Genomic DNA, 21,783 nt, shown 5'->3' with positions numbered 1-21,783 from the left:
TGAGAACATTGATACCAAAAGGTACTTAAACGGTTCTTAGGAACGAATGTTCTCAATTCAAGAACAATGTACTTGAAAAGTGCTCTTTGCGTTAGGGTTATTATTATAGCACAATTTCCGTGATTGTTACACAATTGAAAGGATCATAAACCATCACGCTTATTCCTTTCCTCCTTAGGTATGCAAATCTCGCCCACAGCTTACCTAATAAAATGCACCCACATCCATTTAGCGTGTAACAACAGCGAATTTGCATATCCCACATGAAATTTATTTATGCTAAAGAGGAAAACAAACAGCGACAGCGGAATTTTATGCATATTTCTGTGTTGCAAGCACCTGAGAAATATGCAATGGGCAGCTAAATAATGCGCATTAAAATGCAATTAGCTGGAAGAACACAAGACCCTGGCTTACAAATACCAAAACAGGCACTCATGGGTGCACACGACCACATATGCAAATTATGGGTATGGTATGGAAGACCCTCAAAGTTTTGTCTGCTGAGTTTTAAGTGCCATTTGCGTTTCTTCGGCACAGGTTTTCTGTTTTTCTTGCTGTGGCGCCTAAAAGTGTGCTAAATTTAGCAGAAGGCCGCGACACATACACACACACACCCTTATCCAGATGAGAGCCAGTACATGTGTGTGTGTGGGAGGGTGAAATGAGCTAGAAATTAGTTTATGACGAAGGTCGTGCGAAAAAACACTCCCTATTTATGGGTACAGTGTAGAAAAACTAGCGAAAAGCATGGATAATTTAATTTGATAACGAGACTTCAAAATGCTCTGCCAGCCGTTTTTCTTATTTACTCTTTATTTAATAGTATATCTTAAGTACATTCTTCTTAGCTATTCCTTTTTCAACCACATGTTTCAATTAAATATTTAAGTATTTCATATTGGAAGAACATTATTGCTTCAATTAAATATTTATTGCTGCATAAGTAGGTAAAATTGGTTCAAAGCCCCCCACTTAAATTGCTTTTATATATTTGGCTACCTGATAGAAATGAAGAGGAAGGAATTTCTTCGGATTTCCCCGAACCGTCCGTTGTGTGTAAACAATTATAATAGGCTTGAAATGAAATTTTAAGCTTTTCATTTCTGTCACATGCGTGGCAGAGATAAACATTGTTTGTGGAGGGGTTGAACCGAGGGGTTTGGGGCCGAGATAAAGACGAACGCACACTGAAAAACACACGCAGATGCAAATTGACATGTGGCTGACGCATTTGTTTACCCAAGCTGAATATGAAATGTTTGTGGGAGCCGAGACAGCGGTTGGGGTTTTCCGGGTTGAGCTCTCTGGGCTTTTCGAAAAAGCAGGCAATTCTAATTTCGGAGCTGCTGGATCTAAGCCAGCTGCTTTCGAATGCGAACGCCTTCTGCCACTGCGGTTGCCATCGATAAATAATGCTTTTTGTAGCATGCTTTCAGGCGCTTAAGATTGCGTGCGATTACGTATACGCACCATGGGCACTTGCGTGTGTTTGTGGTTGTCATAAATCAACATTTACATCGTGTTTATGTTTTTTGTGCAGCTGACAGACCGGAAAAGGTAGAAGGAAAACTTTCAAAGGTAAATGGTCGCTTGAATGGTTTTGGGGCGGAAAAGGGGAGGAATTCCAAATGTCGGTTTCGCATTTAATTATAGATTGTGCGTGTGTCGCTCGTTCCGTTGAGCCTAGATTGATGTGGGTGAGCTAGACCCTTGAATGGCATTTCATTTAGAGAGATACAGGCAACAAATTACAAATTACTTCATTAATAGAAATCATCAGCATGAATTTAACGCTGATTTCATTTCGATTTAGTGCCAACCGCAAAACGGTTGCTGTTTTCCTGTCAATTAGGACTTATTTCCATTTGATGTCCATATCGTTTTCAATTTTACAACCGTACAATAATGATAATTATTAGGCAATAATTCAACAATTTGTGTCGAAAAGAAATGGGAATTAAATTATCATTTGGGTGAAGCCCCGTTTAAATTATTTTAAATTGTCTTTTCTGAATTATTAATTCCTGCTAATGCGTACATCCGCTGAATTACATTATTGTTTAATTTCACCATCTTTCGATGTTTGAGGTTGAACTTCCTGTTACCCTTTATGCTGATTTCATCGTTACTCGCCACAGAACATTAATTCGCCTAACCCTAAGAGCAAAATGTTGTCAGGACCTCTGTTCCTCGGAAGTGCGTCCAAATGACTTTTCATTTAAGGCTCTCACGATTATTCAGCTCAGAGTACCATTTCCACCCGGGGAGTATGTGTGTATATATGTACATCTGAAAGCAGAATGGGAAATGGGAACAGGAATGGGAGGTCTTTCAATTAGCACATAAAAGCCCAGCATGGTCGACATGGCCATGTGGGCTTGTGGTTAGCTAAGGGGATTCAGACTTGAAGGGAAACGACTGCAGACTTGTGGTCTACATATTAAATTAACGGCTGCTGAATTAGTTTTCAATGTGTTCGCCGCTGAATGGCAGTTTGAGAGGCACTCAACCTGTTTTCCATGGCGCTTTTCCTTGCTGCTCGGCAAAGGCACTCAAATTAAATGCAGATGACGAATAAAAGTTTTTTATGTCCCTGTGGCATTTCGCCTACTTCTACTTATATTCCCATTACCTACTTGTGTTATGAGAAAAGTTGTCCAAAACAAGGGAAACTCATCACAGATGCTAATGATGTCATGCACTTGTGCGCCTAAGAAGCTCGAAGGCAAATGAGAAACTCATGAGCGAAATTCTAGATTATTTCATGGCTTTCCAAAGTCTGCTAAACTTTGATGGCAATACATTTTAATTGCCATTTCTTTATTCGGGGTCATTATTTGTTCGAACTTTTATAACCAGATATCCCGGGGGTCTGGGTGCCCTTTTCAATCCGCTTTGTTGCTCTCATTAAAAATGCATGTTCAGCAACACGCTTTCTAAAAGGGTTTAGGCTGGACTCCCTAACCTTGAGGTCAGCCCTGGATATTTTCCAAATTTACCTTTCGCTTGCCAAAGATCCAACGTCATCATAACAACTTTGTTTACTGCGCTTCGACCTGGCCTTGACTGCCGAGCCGAATCTCGAACCCCTAAAAACCCTTGGCCTTTGTTTACCCTTAAAAAAACACAGAGACCAGAGAAAACAGTAGAAAGGCAAAAAGAATATTTCCTAAGCTCAGTGGATTTTCATTTTTACATTCCTCTGTGTGTGTGAGTTTTCCCGGTTGCACGGGCTGAAACCGCAAAGTCATAAGCCCATTAGCCAGGCCGAATAGAGACCAAAAAGTGGTTAGGACGGGGATGCAGGGGGCATTGTTTTAGGCAGTCCTTCGAGGGATATTTCCCCAACCGCTGGCATGACATTGCCTTTTGCTCTGTTGATGCGGAAAATGAGCAAGGAAATAGAGAAAATCCAGCACACACACAAACGCAGCGCAAACACACGCACAGGCATGAGGATAACGACACCGAGGTAACAAGGACATCGCTGCCGACGACATGGTCTTGTTAAGTTAAATTATGCATGCATGCCACGCCCATTATTACACGGAGGGCGGACCCCACCTGAGCACACCTCGGCATTCGATAATTGAGACCCAGGCAGGGGTGAGAAGGGTTTGCTGGGCGAACAATCAAAACTATTGATGACAAGCTCCTAAACACGTCGCCACACGGAATGCAAATCATTAAATTAATCGAACAAGCCGAACATCAAAGTAACCGCACATTGCTTAAAGCAATTTTGCGGCCAAATGAAAGTGTACACACAACACCCAAATAAAATATATTATAATCCTGCCAAGTGGATGGGGAAATCTCAGGCCAAGGAACAGCTGTAACATTTGGTCAAGAAGCCAAGAGAAAACATTTGTCCAATAAATAAAGCCACAAAATGCTGCTGCTTTTGGAATATGCAATTTGCTTGCCGGAAAGTGCAGAAAGCAACCGAGGCAAATGGGCAATCGAAGTATTTATTTACTGGGCTTTGGGAGGGAAAAGTGCCTCCAGCTTTTCTCTTTCTCTGCAATAAGTTTGTTAGATTTAACCAGCACAAAAGACAAATTTTTCAGTCTAACTTTCGATCAAAATTATATTGATGTATACAAATACTTCACATCTACTTTTCTGATAAATAAATATTTCTTTTCAAAATTGTGTTGCATTATCTAAATAAAGTCTTTCGACAGAATTAGTCCAATTTAAAATGTGATATTTACATTCAATTTATAAAGAAACAATAAACATTTCTATATATATTTGGGTATTTCATTTCAAAATTGTGTTGCTTTATCAAAACAAAATCTTTTGGCAGCATTAGTCCAGTTATAAAGAAAACTATTAACATACATATATATTTTAGATATATATGGAGTTGAATGAATTTTAAGCCTGCACTAACACATATGCGAATTTTACAAATTAAATATTTTGCAACAAAATGCAAATGCCACTTATTTCTCACAGACATACTATACGAAAGCTTTCAAAAAGAACATGAATATTACTTCTGCTCTTTCAATTTAACAACTTTCACAGAGTCTTATTAACAAGAAAGCAATGAAGAAGGTTTTGTATTCGAGTACTCAAGGGTAAAGTTTAGGGCGAAAGACAGGAAACTACCGAACTAACAAATTGAAATGCAAAACTCATTCGCAGGCGACTGTCTCTCAAACTGTCTATTCCTCAGCTGCCAGAAGATGTGCCTTCAAGCTGCTTTCTTCTCCTCGCCAACACTCCCTTTAAATAAATAAATTCCTGCAAATTTTGCAAAAAATATATAAAAGTTTAGAAGGGAAAAGTACGAAATGTTTTGTCTTGAGGAAAAGTAGCGAATGCGGAATAAGAATAGATAAACAGATGGAGGAGAAGGGACTGGCAGACAGTCGGGGGAATAAAGTAAGGGAAGAATGCGAACGGCAGGGCCACCATTTTTATGGCCCGAAGGATAAGCGTATTACAACAAAAAACAACAATGGCAGCGGGGCAACAATATACAAAATTTATATATTTTTCGACGGGGAAGAGGGTTCCAAGGGAGGTTTTGAAATGTTAGTTTCCTTGGCGCGTGCAAACTGTTCAAACATTTTTAATGTCCATCTGCGTGTGGATTAACATAAAATCTGTTGTCCCTTGCCTTTCAGACCCCAAATTTAAGCCAGTATTTCCCCGAAAAACCCTTTTCCCCCGCATAAAGTGATGTATTTTCAAGTTTATGTCCGCTTAGCTTTAAGTGCCGACGGATGCCCCCTTTTTTTGTATTTATTCCTTTAAAATGTCTTGATTTGCAACAGAGGCCAGGAAGACCGAGAGCTTAGACTTTTTATGAGCTTTAAAGAACGAGATTACCAAATTATATTGTTGGAGCTCAGTTAAGTTTTACGTTAAAGGTAAACGAAATGGTATCATATTTATAAGCTGCCTTTGGGAGTATTAAATAATCTCTCTAGTGAGTCGTGGGACGTCGGTAGTTTACACCTGATTTACACCTTTACAAAAGCTTACAAAATAAATAAATAATAATAAATAGAACACATAAACCGCGAGTTTTTTAAGGTTCCATTACTTATAAAATAAATCCTCTTTAACTGAATGTTGTTGACTTTCTTTATTATAAAGTTCAGGGAACAATATCGACTTAATTTTGAATTCTAGTGTTATTATTCTAAGCCCTTCAAAGTGAAAAATTCAAAATCTATTCATAATGTTCATATTTCTTTGCAGAATGCGCTCGTTCATCGAGGAGAACGAGAAGAACGATCCGTTGATCAACGCGCCGGATAAGAAGAACAATCCGTGGGCTGAAAAGGGCAAATGCGTTATCATGTAATATTATCGTAAACCACAGAAATACCGCCATAACTATGATAACCAGCCAAACAACAATAATGCAACCCATTCCACGACTCATACCACAACAACAACAACAACACCAACAGATACAGCAACCAATCAATATACCTTTGAGGACCAGCCTCAAGATCATCAGCAATTAGAGACCCAGAACCGATGTAGCAGCCAAGTTTCGGGACGGGATGAATCCCTAGATCTGGTGCCGGTGGAGATGCAGCACTACAACAACAACTACTACTACTACTACAACTACAACTTGAGCTATGAGCCGCCGGAGGATCGGTCAATGGGCGGCGGGGGGAAGCGGGGCGGACGACGCCTGCAGCAGCTGGTGCGAAGGACGCGGTACGAGCTGCAGCAATGGCCGCTGCTCATGCAGCTGCTCCTGTTCGTCCTTTGGCTGAACGCCAAGTTCTGGCAGCTGGTCAACGAACAGGTCACCTACCGCCGCAGGAGGTGGCATTAAATTGAAGGGGCCGAAGGACATCGGGTGTTGCTTGGTATGAGTTCGATCTAGGCTTAAGTTGTGAAAATTATGCCCACAGTCTTACAATCTCATCTCAATAAAAATAATCAAAATGCGCTGCGTAGTGGAAGCAGTGAACCACAGCCCACAGCCTTCTGTGTGAGGAGAGAACAGCCAGAAAACATCCTGAACACCCAGAAAAGCGAGTGCGGACACCAGCTACTCGTAGCTCGATACTCGTTACTTGTTACTCGCTACTCGTTACTTTATCACGAACTCGATCCATCATCACGTGCGCTCCTCATCGTTGTCGATCTTTCGTCGTTCCTCTCTCGTCGTTTTAAGCTCGTCTCTCTCTTACTTCTCTACAACTCTACTCGCTCGTTCATCCCTCTTCGTTCTTTCTAGCTATCGTTCCTAGTCGTTATTGCATGCCATACATCCTTAGAAGTCTCGTTTCTATATCGCTATGTATTTCTTTGCACATCATCATCATAGACATAACATTCCATCATCTAATCCCACCCGAACCGAAACCAAAACCAAAACACAGTAGTCGACAACGCTAACTCAATCATATCAGTCATGAACAAGAAAATGGGCAAGCGCAACTAAATGTTAATGCCTCGATTAATGTAACCCACCCATCATCAGTAGAGTCAACAAGAAGCCTTAGAAGCACCCAGAAATCCCATGCGAAACCAATAAATCTACAAACTTTTATAAAAGGTTTCTCCTGCAAAGCTTGTCCAAGAAACTATCCCCCAGAATGGAAAACCAATAGGAATAGAAAAACCTTTGTTAAGAGAAAACTTTTTCATGATTCACAGGAATGCGATTAAGATCAAGGGCTAAATATTTAAGTAGTTTCGTATACTGAGTAGCGCTTTTTAATTTGGTAGCCAGGCAAACGCTAACCGAGCAGAAATTCAATTGTGTTTACTTAATTCAACATATAGTATATACGATATATGGATACTATAATTTTATATACAACATACATACTTATAGAGTTATATGCTAGGCAAACGAGCTATTTAAAGGCAGACGCTGTAGTCACTCGAGGATGATAATATTATATTTAGTTATAACAAATATGTTTACGATTAACTAGCGGAATATTATTATATACGCAGACCACATACACGAACACTGAAAAACCATACGAGAACAACTAACTATTGAAGAAGACCCCACAATATTCGTATGGATCATAGTTGAACCAGCTTAGTGAAATACTTTAGAGAGATCCACAAAAGTCAGCTGAAACTTTATATGTTATATGCGTAACTGCAGAATGGACTTGACAAACCAAAAACGAACAAGAGTAAACTATATTATATTATTAACTATTATATACGATATTGAATGGGCGAGCCCCAGTGGCCGTTCCCAAAAATAAACAAGGCGCTGTTCAGCTGTTTGAAAGAAGGTCATAAAAATATCTAGCAAAGACGATTTTATGTGTTTACGTTAATAAAATGCTAAGTTCAGCTTATCGCAATGATTTCCATTAACAAGTTAGAATATACTTTCAGCATTAGGATGAACAAGAAGATGAGAAGAAAAAGACAACAACCAAAACACAAACACAACACATTACACACGACACATACTTGAAATTAGTGAAACGACAAACTGAGGTTACAAATAAAATATAAAACAGACCCTAAATGAAAAACACTTCAATTATGTAGCGACTAAAATGAACACATTTAATGATAATATTAAGTTGAGGAACAAAGTAGCAAATTGAGCAGAGAGCGTAAATTTAATTATAAGTAAGTCGCGCAAAACTCTACAGCAACTCGAAATACAACAAGCAGAAAATTAAACTTACAAATAAGAAGCAAACGAAGCAGACGCAAATTCCGAGAAAACGAATGGGAAAAAGGAGAAGTGAAAGGCCCCTGAGAATAAGATGAATCAGAACACAATAGCTAACGAACTAGAGGTAAATCATAAGGAAACCCCAAAGGATCTAGGGAAATCAAGTCAAGGAGCCCAAAGCTACGGAGACTGTTTGGGCCCCAAAGAAAACGTGAAAATGGAACATCATGGTTACGAGAAGCACAAAGTAGCAAGGCGCTACGTCAAGATCGAACATCAGATAACCCGAAGGCTACACCGAGTGTCTCCAACCCGAGAAGACAGAAGCTGCATCTCAAAATTGAGCAGAACAAACACACAAAATTAATATAAGGTATTGGTGGTTACAAAAATAATATAAATCGAATATTATATACTCATACGACGAATTGGCATATATAGGGAAACGAATAGAACGATTCAGTGAAGTATAATCAAAAGGCTGAAGACTGGTCATGTCCTAAGGGCATGCCAGGCTTCACAGACAGGTGGAACGCCTTGGGATGTGGAACAATCAGTGTGGCCAGACCTCGCTTGCATGCTTCATATCCTGAATGTGTAAACGTCTGCTCGGAAGTTGAAATCAAAGCATAAAGTTCAAGCTAAAATTAATATATATAAATGTATAGTAATACGGAAGAGCAATTAAGTTTTGTGCCTCAAGCTCAGTCCAGACTGGCATAATTTAGCTAGTTCCAATTAGTTCCCGCGCGGAATCGTACATGCGTTCAAGAGAGCACTAAGCACGCGGAGTAGCCGGGCATGGAGTCCCGGCAAAATGGGTGTGAGGGTGCCACCAAAATTGAACAAGTGTCGCCGACCAGAAAAGGATAAGTTCTTGAGAAGTTTCCTTCGATTTGATAACATACGATTGTTTCCGACAGTTTTGACTGGGTATGGGGCACAGGCAAAGCTCGTTCGATAGGTGTACTCACACTTTGTCAGTATTTAATCGAAAATCGTTAATTAATCGTATTACAATTAGTCACAACAAGGCAAACCATAGTAAAATTAATGTTGAGGGTCATTTGTGAAAGGATAGACGGAATGATGGGAAAGTTAAGTAAAGGTAAAGTTAGTCATTTTTCCAGCAAGTTAAAGCATTATCATATGCAACTATATAAATGTTAAATTAAAAAATAACTATTAATATCTACATATATATACCAGAGAAATATTACACCAAAAGTTATTGAAAGTTACACGAATCGACGCGAACTCAATTAAAGAATCTAGCAGATAAGTGAAGACAGTTGACGATTGCACAGAAGCAGAAGTACAGTATGTGCCAAAAGCTGCGATAACCGCGAGCTGCCTTGAGCAGAGCATTAGCGATGTCAGGCCAAAGTCGAACTAGGTAAATACAAAGAACACGATTGTCTAGGCGGTAAGTTGGTGTTACAGTTCATTAAAAGCGTTTAAATTATATATGGACAAACCAGTATATTACAGATTAAAGATAAACTCAATATTAAAGATACGCTTTATGGCAAATATTACTATGTGTATTCATTAAATGTGTGTACTATTTACCAGTGGAAAAAAATTTATTGTTACAATTTAGGGTATTAAGTCACGTAATTACTAAGATATATGGACATATAGATTAAGATTCTGAAACTTATATGATATGATTGATTCTTAAACTTGTCGAATTGCGAACTCAGACAAACAAAGTCACGGTGCCGAATTACACCTTAGGCGAAACCAGAAACCAAATCAAACCAAACAAAACAATTATAATTTAGAAAAAAAAACCAAAGCTAAAAATCTAGTTAGTAAGAGAATTTTAACGCAGCAAAAGCAAAAACAAACCACACGAATAGGTGAGAGGAAGAAGTACACCTGAAGAAAGCAAACACGAAACTCAAATAGTATGATATAACGAACATGTATTTAGCTGTTAACAACATCTACTAAAAAAGAAATCAACAGTAAGCAAAAGGCAAAAGAGCTATTTGAATAACAAAGCATAAGTATGATTATCATTAAAGGAACTTCTCTAAATAAAAGTAAACTTTGAAAATCCTTAGCGGAGAAAAACTACCCTCTCTATAAAAAAAAACAAAAAACTAACAAAAATGTCGATTGTGTTTTATTTCCCCCAATTTCCCGTCAACCGATGAAGCTTTCCCGACCACCGTGCTACGATCCTAACCCGATTTATTGATGTTGATGATGATTATTGTGCTTTGATGATGATGCTGCCTTGTGCTTCCCCTATTCCTTTGCCTCGCTTTGCCTAAGTTCCATACTTACCGTATTCAGTTGGTATTATTTCGTATATATGCTTTTTGGCCTGTACATAATTGCGCTTGTGCTTCGTTTTTGAGCAAATTTAAATGTATTTCTCCAGATTAACCTCGTCTTCGCTCTGCCGACCGCCAACAACTTTGGGTTAAATCTCATTTCAGCATCCTGGCCTTGACAATTGCACTTGGCGTAAGTATGGAGGGATATCAGGCAGTATAAAGAGCAGCCGGCGACAGTTTCTTAAACTGCATCTGTTGTTGCCAACTTTTGCTTCTTGCTTTCTTGTTAGTTTGCCAGCTTGCCAGTTTGCCAGCTTGCTGGATAAGCAGCAAACTTTTAGCCGGGCCAAGTTTCCCTTTGAATTTCATCAACTTGTTCAATTGTTGCTTAACATGTTTTGAGTAATTAGCAAACGGTGCGTATGCGTGATGAGGTATCCATTTAGCTGAGTTTATTAGGGCCAACATAAAAATCTGTTGCCCCTCGTTCAATACAAATTCAATTTGAGCTGTGGTAAAGCCCTATGGCTTTTAAATAACATTTTGGTTCAGCAAATTCAACAATCCAGAGGCATTGAACTGTGCCAATGACTGGCATTGCCAGTCAGTTAAATCCGATTAGAAAATGGATTGGCAATTGCTGCCCGCCTTTGTCTGCCAGAAAACAATGAGTCATGCGCCTGATTATCAGATTTCTGCCTCAATGGGTTTTAAAAATGTGTATTGTTTCAGATGCTGCTGCTAGAACAAATAAAGATTTTAATTAAACACCAAGCACCAACGAGTTTATTTTTAGTGAACCTCTTTTCCTTAAATTCTTCGGATTTTGCCCAATAAACTTAAGTGGCTGCCCGATATTGCGCACAAGTGGCTGGCAAATATCTCCATATTTAGACACATTCCATATGCAAATTGAGTTGGCTACGGAGCGGACCGCAAACACGAAAAAATGGCAGCCTTGCGGAATATTTATATGCCAATTGCTGGAGTGCGAAATTAATGCCACCCAGGAGTAAAATGGAAAACAAAACCAGGGGAACTCACTCAGGAGCAGAATGTTCAGCTTGGAAGTGTTTAAATTACCATGGAGCTTCATAAAAAAAAGGGGGTCAGGAAGGTACGATGGGGAAATATCGTTCACTCTCCATCGCTACATGGCTATTTATTGCCCATCGTTGGTTTATCAAGTATTCATTTCTCACTCCGTTGAGGAGACCGGTATGTGGTCTTTTCAAATCAGATTGGCAAACCCTTCCCAGCTGGATACACACAAGTATGGCTGCCTTTAAATGAAAGGGCTTAAATAGAATCGAAGGCTGGCTTAACGCATTTAAAAGTATCCCCAGGGGCGCCACCGTTCAGAGAATTTGTCAAATTATTTCACATATTTGGGGGCACAATCAAATTTGCATTTCAATTGCCCAGACTATGCAGTGACAATGGTTGTAACACAAAGGCCGGACAATAAATGATCACGAAAATGCCAGTCCCCTGGCAGCGATTATAAATTGGCTTTTGTGCATGCAAATCAGTTCAGTTCGATATTTTACGCTGGCTGACAGTGAAGTAAATGTGATTAATAAATGCATGTGCAAAATTGAGTGATTAAAGTGCACAAATGCCATACATTTAAAGACAGCTGGTAGTCATTTCTGTACACTATTTGCCATTTTGGCGCCTCAGTGTCGCCATTTTCCACGCCATTTGCCTTTGCATCCCCCGTAACTCTTGGCCTGTCCACCCTTTTGTGCACCCCCTTGCAGTGCTCATTAAATGCAATTTCTAATGCAATTGACATGACTGCTGTTCTGCTGTGGCCTTGGGTTTCGGTTGACTTTCGTTTCTGTTTGATTATGAAAATGGGATGGGGTTTCGGTTTGCTGGTTTTTAATGAGTACCCCGCAACATGGCCAGAATCACGTCAAGGCCTGCTCTCCTATCCTAATTAACGTGTCAGCTGGGGATTGCTTATCAAGCATACGCAGCGTGTGCCGGCGAAAGCTTTCTCCTTTCTCTGCCAGCCCAGGGGGATCTCAGGTGGGCGAACAGGAGACGCTAAAGCAGTCAACGAACTGTCAGCGCAGGGATTTATCAGTGCTCGAAAAAAAAGAATGTAGGAGAAAAGCGCTGGGAAATCTCACCATGGGGAAAGCCAACTGTTTGACAGTCTGGCTTAGTTACCTGGCCGACTGTCTGTCTCTTTCCGACCAACTGACGGACGGACTGGTGACAAGCTGTAACCCAAAGAGCACTCAGAACACCTCAAACCCCCCCTCCCCCCGACACATGGCTTGATTTATATTTTATTTAAAAAAGCAACAGCAAAATTATCAGGCTTCACTTTTGGCCTCTCACATTTTTTCTGTGTGGTCCTGGCTGTTTTCTGTTGGTTTGGCTTGCATAAAGTTTGTTTAACGTTTATCTTGCGGCCGCTTTGCGCTTTTTGCATGACCGACGAAAGTTTCTTTGGGCAGCCGCCTGGTGATAAAAACGGCAAAAAGGCAGCCGGCCAGGAAGCTGAATTTAAACATGAATAATGAAAGCAGCTGTAAATTGGCTGAGGACCCAACCAACGAAAGGTCACAGCCCCACGAAAATAATCAGCTATGGAAAATCACGAACTCTGGGTAAAAACTTTCGAAAATTTTTCTGCTAAGACTTGGTTCAACATAAAAACATAAAAGTAAAAATTTCTTAAGATTAATTTGGGATTCAGTTTACATTTAATTAAGCTCACCATAAGCGCTTAATAATATTTTTTAATTTATCCTGAAACAAGCATAAGTCAGAACTCGTCTTTCCAACCCATTTCAATGGCTTTTGATATTTTTCCGTAATTTACCGCATTGGGCTTTTGAGACTCGACCGAGTGGAAAAAAATATGGCATCCAGTCAAATCTTATAAGCATTAATTCTCATTAAATTTAATTGCGAGCGACTTGGGGTCGAGGGCAGTCAGGTGGGAGGACGTCATATCCTTATATCCTGTGACCCTTCAGTTGGCCCGTGCTTCTGGCACAATTATGCAAATGACTTGCGGAACGAAGCCGATTAACCCCTTTTGTGTGCCGAGGCGTTGAAAGGTTCTGCACTCAATTACGGTGGAAAAAAATTATCACCTGCTGCCCAAAAAAACTGTTTGGAATCCTTCTCCCACCAAGCGATTCGCAAATAAAAGCAAAAACACTTCGCACTCAATTGCTGGCAAGTTGGCAAGAAGAGCGCCAAAAAGTTTTCCACGCTAAACTAAACTGGGGAATAAAGAAAATTTGTTTAGCAACAATTTCAAACGGTTCTATTGGCGGGAGTCAAATTAATTTCGAGTGCCAAGTGGGGGCCCGCTCATCCCACCTCAGATCAATTAATTTGCCAACTGCCAACAAAGGCTGAGAAGAAAAGGGAAAATAGTTTGGGGGGCAGCCTTAATATGTGGTTGGGTTTATTTACACTCTGCGGTTCAACTTTCCCTGCAATTTGTTGAGTGTTTCGCCAATAGTTCGGTCCTATTCACAGGAGTTCTCTTTGCGGTTGCGGCATTGGTGGAAATAATTATGCAAATGCCTCAAGGGTCTGGGAACGTTCTTTTGAACTGCGAAAATTCGAACTTACTATCTTACCAGTTCAAATTGCTTTTCACTGATTTTAATACCATTTTTGATGCTTATGGCCTTATGACACTGACTCAATATTTGCCTAACTTACTGAATTGGTTTTAAAAAGTAATGGTAACATACAGATGATTTAATATATGAAATCATAAAATGTTGTTTAGGTGTAGACCCTTTCTTCTTTAGATTGGCATATCCTTTTAAACAAATCCAGGCTGTTAGTCAAAAACAAAGCAAGTGTCATAAGACCTTAATCAGTTTCAAAAGCCACCTAAGCGGCAAATCGGAGATTACAAAGCAACTAAATTGTTACAAAATTTGATCCATTTTCCATCAAGGCCTAAAATAATATTGGTATATATTTTAATCCCATATTCCCTTCACACACGCACACGCACAGACCAGTCGAGTGTAAAAAGCCCCAGCAAAAAATCCGATTACACACCGTAAAAATAAACGCATGAATGAAGGAAAAATTCGCCCACACAAAATCAGCAAAAAAGGGAATAAATTCAAAGTGACGTGTAAGCCAAAACTATTCACGCATAAGCCCAGAATTCCCGCAAATAACAAAGGCGGAAATCAAGAGCGGGCATAGACGATGAATACGTAACTAGGGCGCCGCAGAGTATGCAACGAAATTTTAGCCAAATATAGAAACAAAATCTAAAACGTGCAACGAAATTAAATGCAAAACTCGAGCTGCAGGGGTGGCAAAAAAAAGCTGCATGACATTTTTAATTATCTAGAACAAGTGCATTTAGCACACACACACAGAGACAGAAATAGAGACGCACACTAACACTAGCACAGGCAAAGGGAAAGTGAGAACAAAAATCGTTGCATACTTTGCGGGCTGTTGGGTATTTAAATGAATTTCGTTGGCCAACTGCAATGCAAAGTGCGAAAAGAATGCCGAAATGAGGCAACAGATGACAAGGGGCGCCATGGAAAAAGTCGAAAGTGCTTTGCAAAAGTTAAATGAAATATTTACCAGTCACGCCAGCATTTTTAACTTTCTCTTAATTAAAGCCAGAACTGTTCCAATTTCATAAATATAAACGTATACCTACAATACGGAACGCAGGAAAACATTTTTCCTTAATCAGCCGACCCTGCCAACACCCCTTTTAACCACCCTCTGCCAACTGTGTTTGCATTTCCAAGAGCCGGAGAGAAAGCCTATAAAAATATGTTTTTCTTTTCCAACCAACTTTTCTTTCCTTCCCTCTTCGATTGTAAGTGTGTGTGTGTGCCCGTATACAGATTTATAAAAATATTTTCCGGGCAAGTGTGCAATGAAGCAGGGTGGAAAGTCAGTTGGTTTTCAGCGAAGTGGCTAATACTCTCAGTGGGAGCCTAATGAGAAGCCATGGGAAAGAAGTTTTACAAATAACTTTCATAAGCTTATAAATATTCCTCGAGGGATTATCAATGTGGTATATGTATATTTTCAAATGCTTGTTCGAAACGGCTCTATAACTTATAAGGTACAGTTGTGTTTGATAAAATGGAAACCAAACGGGTTTCGAGGCGATTTGAATATAGAAGGTAAGGGATTGAAAATTATAATTTCTATCCGAACATTTATTAAGCATTGTATTCCTCCACTTCTTAAATGCTTTCCTAGAATTAAATATTCTTAATAATCGGATTTTAAGTTCAGTCCCTGCTTAAAGGATCGGATCCCGTTAATTGGGTAGTATATTCATCCGCCTCTCCATGCATATCCCATCTACTTGTTAAAGTTAATTTATCCCCTTCAACGGCATAAAATGGCAATCAGGCGAGCGTTTCATTCGCAGTCCTTTAATTAATAACGCCAAACAGTTTTCATTTTTTCCATCGCCTGGCTGAACGCGTTGTATTCGCCCTCATGGAGCAGGAAGAGCCATCAGAATCTGCTGATATGTGCGTCCTTTTCAGTGAACACGGCTCGTTAATTTGCACTTTGCACACGCAGTCCACACAGACTGAAAAATACGGACAACGCTCGTAGTAAAAGCAAATAGAAAGCTTTTTGAGAGCAGCAAATATTTTAATAATATTAAACCGACTTGCCATTGAAAGTTGTTGCCGTTTCGGCTTATTTACCCAACACTTAATCCTTGGCTTATTTTCGGCTCTTCGCTCGAGCGGCAAAAGTAAAAGTAATTTGTTTATTTATTTGCTCGGATAATAGCCAAAGCTTAAAGTGAAAAACGGAAGAACTCAGAACTTTCCACGCGTATTTGTGCTGCACTTCAATTTCCATTCCTGCCGTGAAAACTTTCGGCCAGAACCGCTCTCTAATCACCAACAGGAAGGAAGAATGGATGGATGGAAGACAGGATGGGGAAAATAGGGCTGATAACTTTATCGGCCTCTGGATTTTGCATACATCATTGCGCTCGAGGGCTGACCTTTTGGTTCTGGAGAGCAAAGAATATGTTAATACGCCCACAAAAGGGCAACAGAAGTGCACAAATAACGTTTCCCAGCTCTCCTCGAACTATAGGGGGCCTATATAGTACATTCCCCCCCACATGACACACATTTCCGCCCATTGTTTGGCCTTGGCCTGCTTGCCTGAATGTTTGCTCTCGTGTCTCTGCGCTCTGTTTATGTTTGTTGACACGGAAAAGCCTAAAAGTTATGGTTCGGCATCATGGTTCGGGCCACGCCCATTAGGGGCGAGTACCGTGCCAGACATGACCATCATCACATCATTTGCCTGCCTGCTAATAAGCAGCTCAAGTGTTGGACCGGAATTAATGCGATCTCTCTCCATATCTCCGGGTTACAAAAGGCTACACTTACCGGACATCAGTGAACGAGTGTGTTTCGGGGGTTTTTGTGCCAGGGGCTTTGTTTGCCGTCGTTAGTATCGCCCACGGCCATATTAGTTACTGCACTGAAGTGTGTTAGTTAAGTCAACCAGGGTTACGATTTGCTAATGAGCTAGATAAAGTAAGGTTGACACTAAGCTGCATAGGGAAGCTAATGATAAACGGTATTACTAAAAAAAGGTGGGGTGATTTTACATTTTAATGAGGGACCCTTGAAGAACTAAATTTAAAGGTAAAGTATTATCAGATTTTATGGAACAGACAACCTGCTTCATAAGTCTGTCAAGACTTTGAACTGAATATTATATATATTTATTATTATATTATATATAATATATTTTAATGTGTTATTATTATATATATAAAGATAAATATATAATTTACAGAACTGACTTTTAAAATTAAGTGAAACAAACATTTTATTCTTAGATGGGTTTTGCCTTATATACTAATCCACTTGAATGGTATACTACCATACTTTTCGAATATCTTTTCTCACTTCCTTGACCAAATCATGCCTATATTTTGTGGCCCAGTGCTGTTCTCAATTCTCCGTCCTGGGGATGGTCAACAACCCACTTCGGCGCCTTCATGTCCTAATCTCCCCCTACAGTGTTTTGGCTTTTAACGACCTCTTACTGGCACTGCCACTTGGAGTCCGAATCCTTCGCTCGCCCCGCTGTCACTTACGCATTCCACTCGAATAACAATAGCTTTTGATTGATAAGCGGCCATAATAAATTTGTTATAAGTGCGGGAGGGAGGACCAAATGAAGCATGAACGAGACAAGGATATGTGGGTTTGGGTGTGAAACCAAAAATAGATGGCTATTCGTAATGGATATTAGACAAATATATTTCATTTTTTCACGCAGAACGGAATTTAATGCGCTCATTTGTTTATAAATAGAAATATACTGTTGAATGTTCTCCTTCGCTACACTTCAGTTTATGTTGATTTGATTTGACAAGACGGGGCAGGAAATAGTTTCACAAGAAATGTCACCCAAATGGCCTCCCCGGTTCTGATTAGGCCCGTTCAATTTGGCGCTTGGCCAGCAACACGCCCACTTCCGCCCACTGCCACGCCCCTTTCAATTGTAATTATAATTTGGCAGCCCACGGCATGAAATTCCATTGTACAATAGATAGAGGAAGCCGCCACAATTTTGCGGTGACTGGTGGAAATTTCGAATGCTAATTTCAATTAAAAATTTTACCGCCTTCTTTGAGGCTGGCCCATCAATTTCGACTCCTGTTGCTTTCGCTGATTGATAGAAACGGAGTTCAAAGAGGCGCCAAATGCTGAGGCTCGCTAAATATTTAAATTGGAATTGAAAGCTTCGCTGACGCAAGACTCTTAAGTCAGAGTTGGCCTAAACAAACAGGGCGGATGGCTGGAGGCGCTTTCCCCTCCATTATGTAGTATACTTACAGTTGACAAAAGGACTGGTGCTGGCATTATATTTACCTTGTGTCTCGCGCTCCATTGATAAATATTTTCCTCGTTTATTTGTGTGCGGATGTGAGCTGGAAAAGCAAATACAATAAAACACAATACTTGGAAAATTGTAGGTGGCAGCGTGACACGAAGGTAAACCAAGCGATTGAAAATAAACGAATCTGATAATTTGAATAAATATTTAGTGCCTTAGGAAAAATATAAATTGTATTTTGCAGATGTCTAGAAATAATTGGTGAAGTGGACTATTATCCCATTAAAATAATTGGTTTTGTGGTACAGTAGAATAAATTAAGAAAATAGATTTATAATAAAAATTTAATTTTATTCTCTGCATCCTAGGATCTAGGATACGTGACTATTATTCCATAAAAATAATTGGTTTTATGGTACAGTAGAATAAATTAAAAAAATAGATTTATTATAAAAATTGAATTTTATTCTCTGCATCCTAGGATCTAGGATGTGTGACTATTATCGCATAAAAATAAATCATTTTATGGTACAGTAGAATAAATTATAAAAATATATTTATTATATGAATTGAATATTATTCTCTGCGTCGTAGGATCTCTTGCTCCAATGCAGAATCAATAAACATTAACTATGGCCCAAGAGTCAATCCCAGACTTCCTCCACGTGTCACAGAGCACAAAGGACGCATTAGCCTCCCGTTTACCCATTCTATCCATTGTTGTTCCCTCACTATATCGTTTTGTTGTTCGGGAATGGTCAGGCATTGAATTTGCTTTCTCGGCTTTAGCTTTATCGTTTGATTTGAGCCCAAGTCGTCCTGGCATCGCCCATCCTCCATTGCGTTCCTATACGAACGGTTGTTTGGTGATTGTTTTATTGAAATTGATTTCCTAATTGAACCAATTTGTGAAGTCAGGGGATAATCAAAACGGTTTTTGCTGAGCAAAATTAGGCGACATTGATTGCTGCCATGGCTTTAATGCTGATTTCTAGTAAAATCTATGTTAACTCCCGAAATCGTTGCTCCAGTCAAGAAGTAGCTAAAGCTCCGGATGACCACTAGACTCTTGCATTAATTTATAATCTCCCATTAAGCGCATCATCAACATAATCGACCTCAACATCGTCATCGTAATCATCATCATCAGCAGCAGCTGAATAATGCTAAGCCCACAAAAAGCCGCATAAATAATGAAACATTCTTTTATGTCGACGCCAACACAAAATGAAGGTCGGGGAGAAAAAAGTTGAAATAAAAATAAAAATGAATGGCTAACGTACATGGCCAGAGGCGCTGCGTTTAAAATAATTGTTAGCAGAGGGGCGGGGCGGTGGTTACCACAAAAAGTATTTATATATAAATTAATATAAAGACCATGAGCGAATTATATATTTAAAGCAGCTGAAGGAATACTCTTAAATAAAAAAGATGAAGGTATATTTTTTAAGGGTTTTAAAATAATTGTAAAAAGATTAAAAATGTAATATACCTAAATATAAAAGGGTTCGAAAATATATTGTATACTATGGATAATATTTCAAAAGCTCGAGGGATTTTAAAAAGTACATTACCTACTTTAATTTTTATTGAGTAAAAAATGAAGTTATTCTTGCTCATCAAAAACATAATTTATTCCTTAAATTAATCTAGGTAATATACCTGTTTATTTACCTTTTGTGTTTATCAGGAGTTGGAAACATTTAAAGAAGTCGCCTTGGTAGCTGCAAGCTCTTTATTCTCCCCCACCGCAACGAGATCCATTTGATTTATGCGCCATAATGTGGGATTCTTATTATATTTTCGTTTCCGTTGCGTTAATTTGCTGAAATGACGTATGCTAGTTGGAAAGTTCGGCAAGGCGGAAAGGAGAAGGAAAGTTAAGCGAGAATGAGTAAGAGTTTTAATTTTGTAACTTTTACTCGTTGGCGGACTTATTGCACTTTTTCAGGAAGGTCCGAAACTTGTGTATTTTTTTCCTAATACAGCGAATGGCGTCCGTTTTGTGTGCATTTCGGTTTTCCTTCACTTTTTGTTTTCCTGCGGATAGTTTTAACTGGTCGCGTATTTTTTGCTTTTTAATATATTTCGTGAAAAGTTTGGCGTGTAATGAAAAGCTTTTCTCCGGACTATTTCATTTTGGCATTTCAGTCGGGGATTTTATTGAAAGTTCAGCGCGATGAACACGCCAGATAAATGGTCTTACAGCTAGCTGAAATCGGGAGTGGTCAACGCTGTGTGTGTTTTATGGCGATTACACAAATTGGTTTAGGTGGTAGGAAAAGTGAAATTTATTAGAAAACATTGCATCGCACATAAAAGAACTGGAAGGTAGTAGTTAATACTTAAAGTTACATAACTAATAGTAATGTTTGTAAAATGGTAATAACCATTATGACAAAGTATCTTGTAGAGGTTAGCTTAAAAGTAATATCTTGTGAGGTAAAAAAAGATTAATTAATTCCATACATCATAGGAACACCATAAAAGAAATGGAAGCTTTACATTTTAAAGTTACTTAACTAAAACAAATGTTTGCAAAATGGTAATAACCATTATGACAAGGTATCCTGTAGATGTTATCTTTAAAGTAGTATCTTTTTTATGAAAGAAAAAATTAAAAAATTCTATACGTAATAGGAACATCATAAAAGAAATTTAAGCTAGTATATAATATATAAAGTTACATAACTAATACAAATGTTTGCAAAATGGTAATAACCATTATGTTAAAGTATCTTGTAAAGGTAATCTTAAAAGTAGCATTTTTTGACTTGTAAATCTATCTTAATTTGCATTATGCTTATGGATCGAAAAACTCTTGGCCTTTGTCTTGTTTCAAGTCTCCCTTTTAGGCTGTCCAAAATGCTCCTTTCCACTCCCCGAAAAAAGGACTCGGAAAACAACGATCCCGAGCAGTTCATTAGCATAGAATTCAGAACCGGGTCAGTTCGGTGGACTGCTGGCCGCATCCTTCTCGTCCTGCCTTCATTCTATATGCATAAGTCCCATCGCTTTAAGTCTCAAGTCTACTTACATTTCACTTTGCGTTGCATTTTGTTGGCTCTTTCTTCTAGGTTTTTTGCGACCAGGCCAGCTTAGCTTGTGGGTCACTTGGCGTCTTTTATATCCCTGGTGTTGCACACTCAGAGACGCCCACATAATTATCGCACATAGAGAAGGCCCCATTGTCCTTTTATCCTTATAGAGAGCGCACACACTCGAGTCCTTGCATATCTCTCATATCGCCCTCTGGTGATAAATGCGTAATGCGATAAAAGAGCCCAAAAGTTGTCTAGGCCCTTTGACGTTGGGATTTTTCCAAAGACAAAAAGCGGGTCTGAAGTGAAACATCATCATTCTGTAGGCTGGCTGATTAATTGAAGTGAAAAATGTGCCTTGGCCTTGTTGAGTCTTGATTGATGGCACTTGCTTTTAATTAGAATTTATTGCGGCATACTTTCCATCCAC

The 21,783-nt window shown here is 39.2% G+C and overlaps 2 protein-coding genes across 3 annotated transcripts in view; both read left to right on the top strand.

The window, feature by feature from the left end:
- LOC119546116 (guanine nucleotide-binding protein subunit gamma-e) overlaps positions 1–5,864 on the top strand; it is a 42,075-nt gene extending 36,211 nt beyond the window's left edge. For both annotated transcript variants that reach the window (XM_037852207.1, XM_037852205.1), the window contains exon 3: positions 5,725–5,864. In XM_037852207.1, the coding sequence (XP_037708135.1) occupies positions 5,725–5,830 (106 nt within the window). In that variant the 3' untranslated portion in view covers positions 5,831–5,864. The remainder of the gene's footprint in view (positions 1–5,724) is intronic.
- A 164-nt stretch (positions 5,865–6,028) lies between these two features.
- LOC119546115 lies at positions 6,029–10,220 on the top strand. Its single transcript, XM_037852204.1, has one exon. It carries the CDS (start codon positions 6,065–6,067, stop codon positions 6,317–6,319), a length of 255 nt encoding a protein of 84 aa, XP_037708132.1. The 5' UTR covers positions 6,029–6,064; the 3' UTR covers positions 6,320–10,220.
- Positions 10,221–21,783: the final 11,563 nt, after the last annotated feature.

Source organism: Drosophila subpulchrella, chromosome 2L (assembly GCF_014743375.2).
Source record: "Drosophila subpulchrella strain 33 F10 #4 breed RU33 chromosome 2L, RU_Dsub_v1.1 Primary Assembly, whole genome shotgun sequence".
Classification (NCBI taxonomy): domain Eukaryota; kingdom Metazoa; phylum Arthropoda; class Insecta; order Diptera; family Drosophilidae; genus Drosophila; species Drosophila subpulchrella.
Note: the sequence above shows the minus strand (reverse complement) of the source record. Positions and strands in the feature narration are given on the sequence as shown.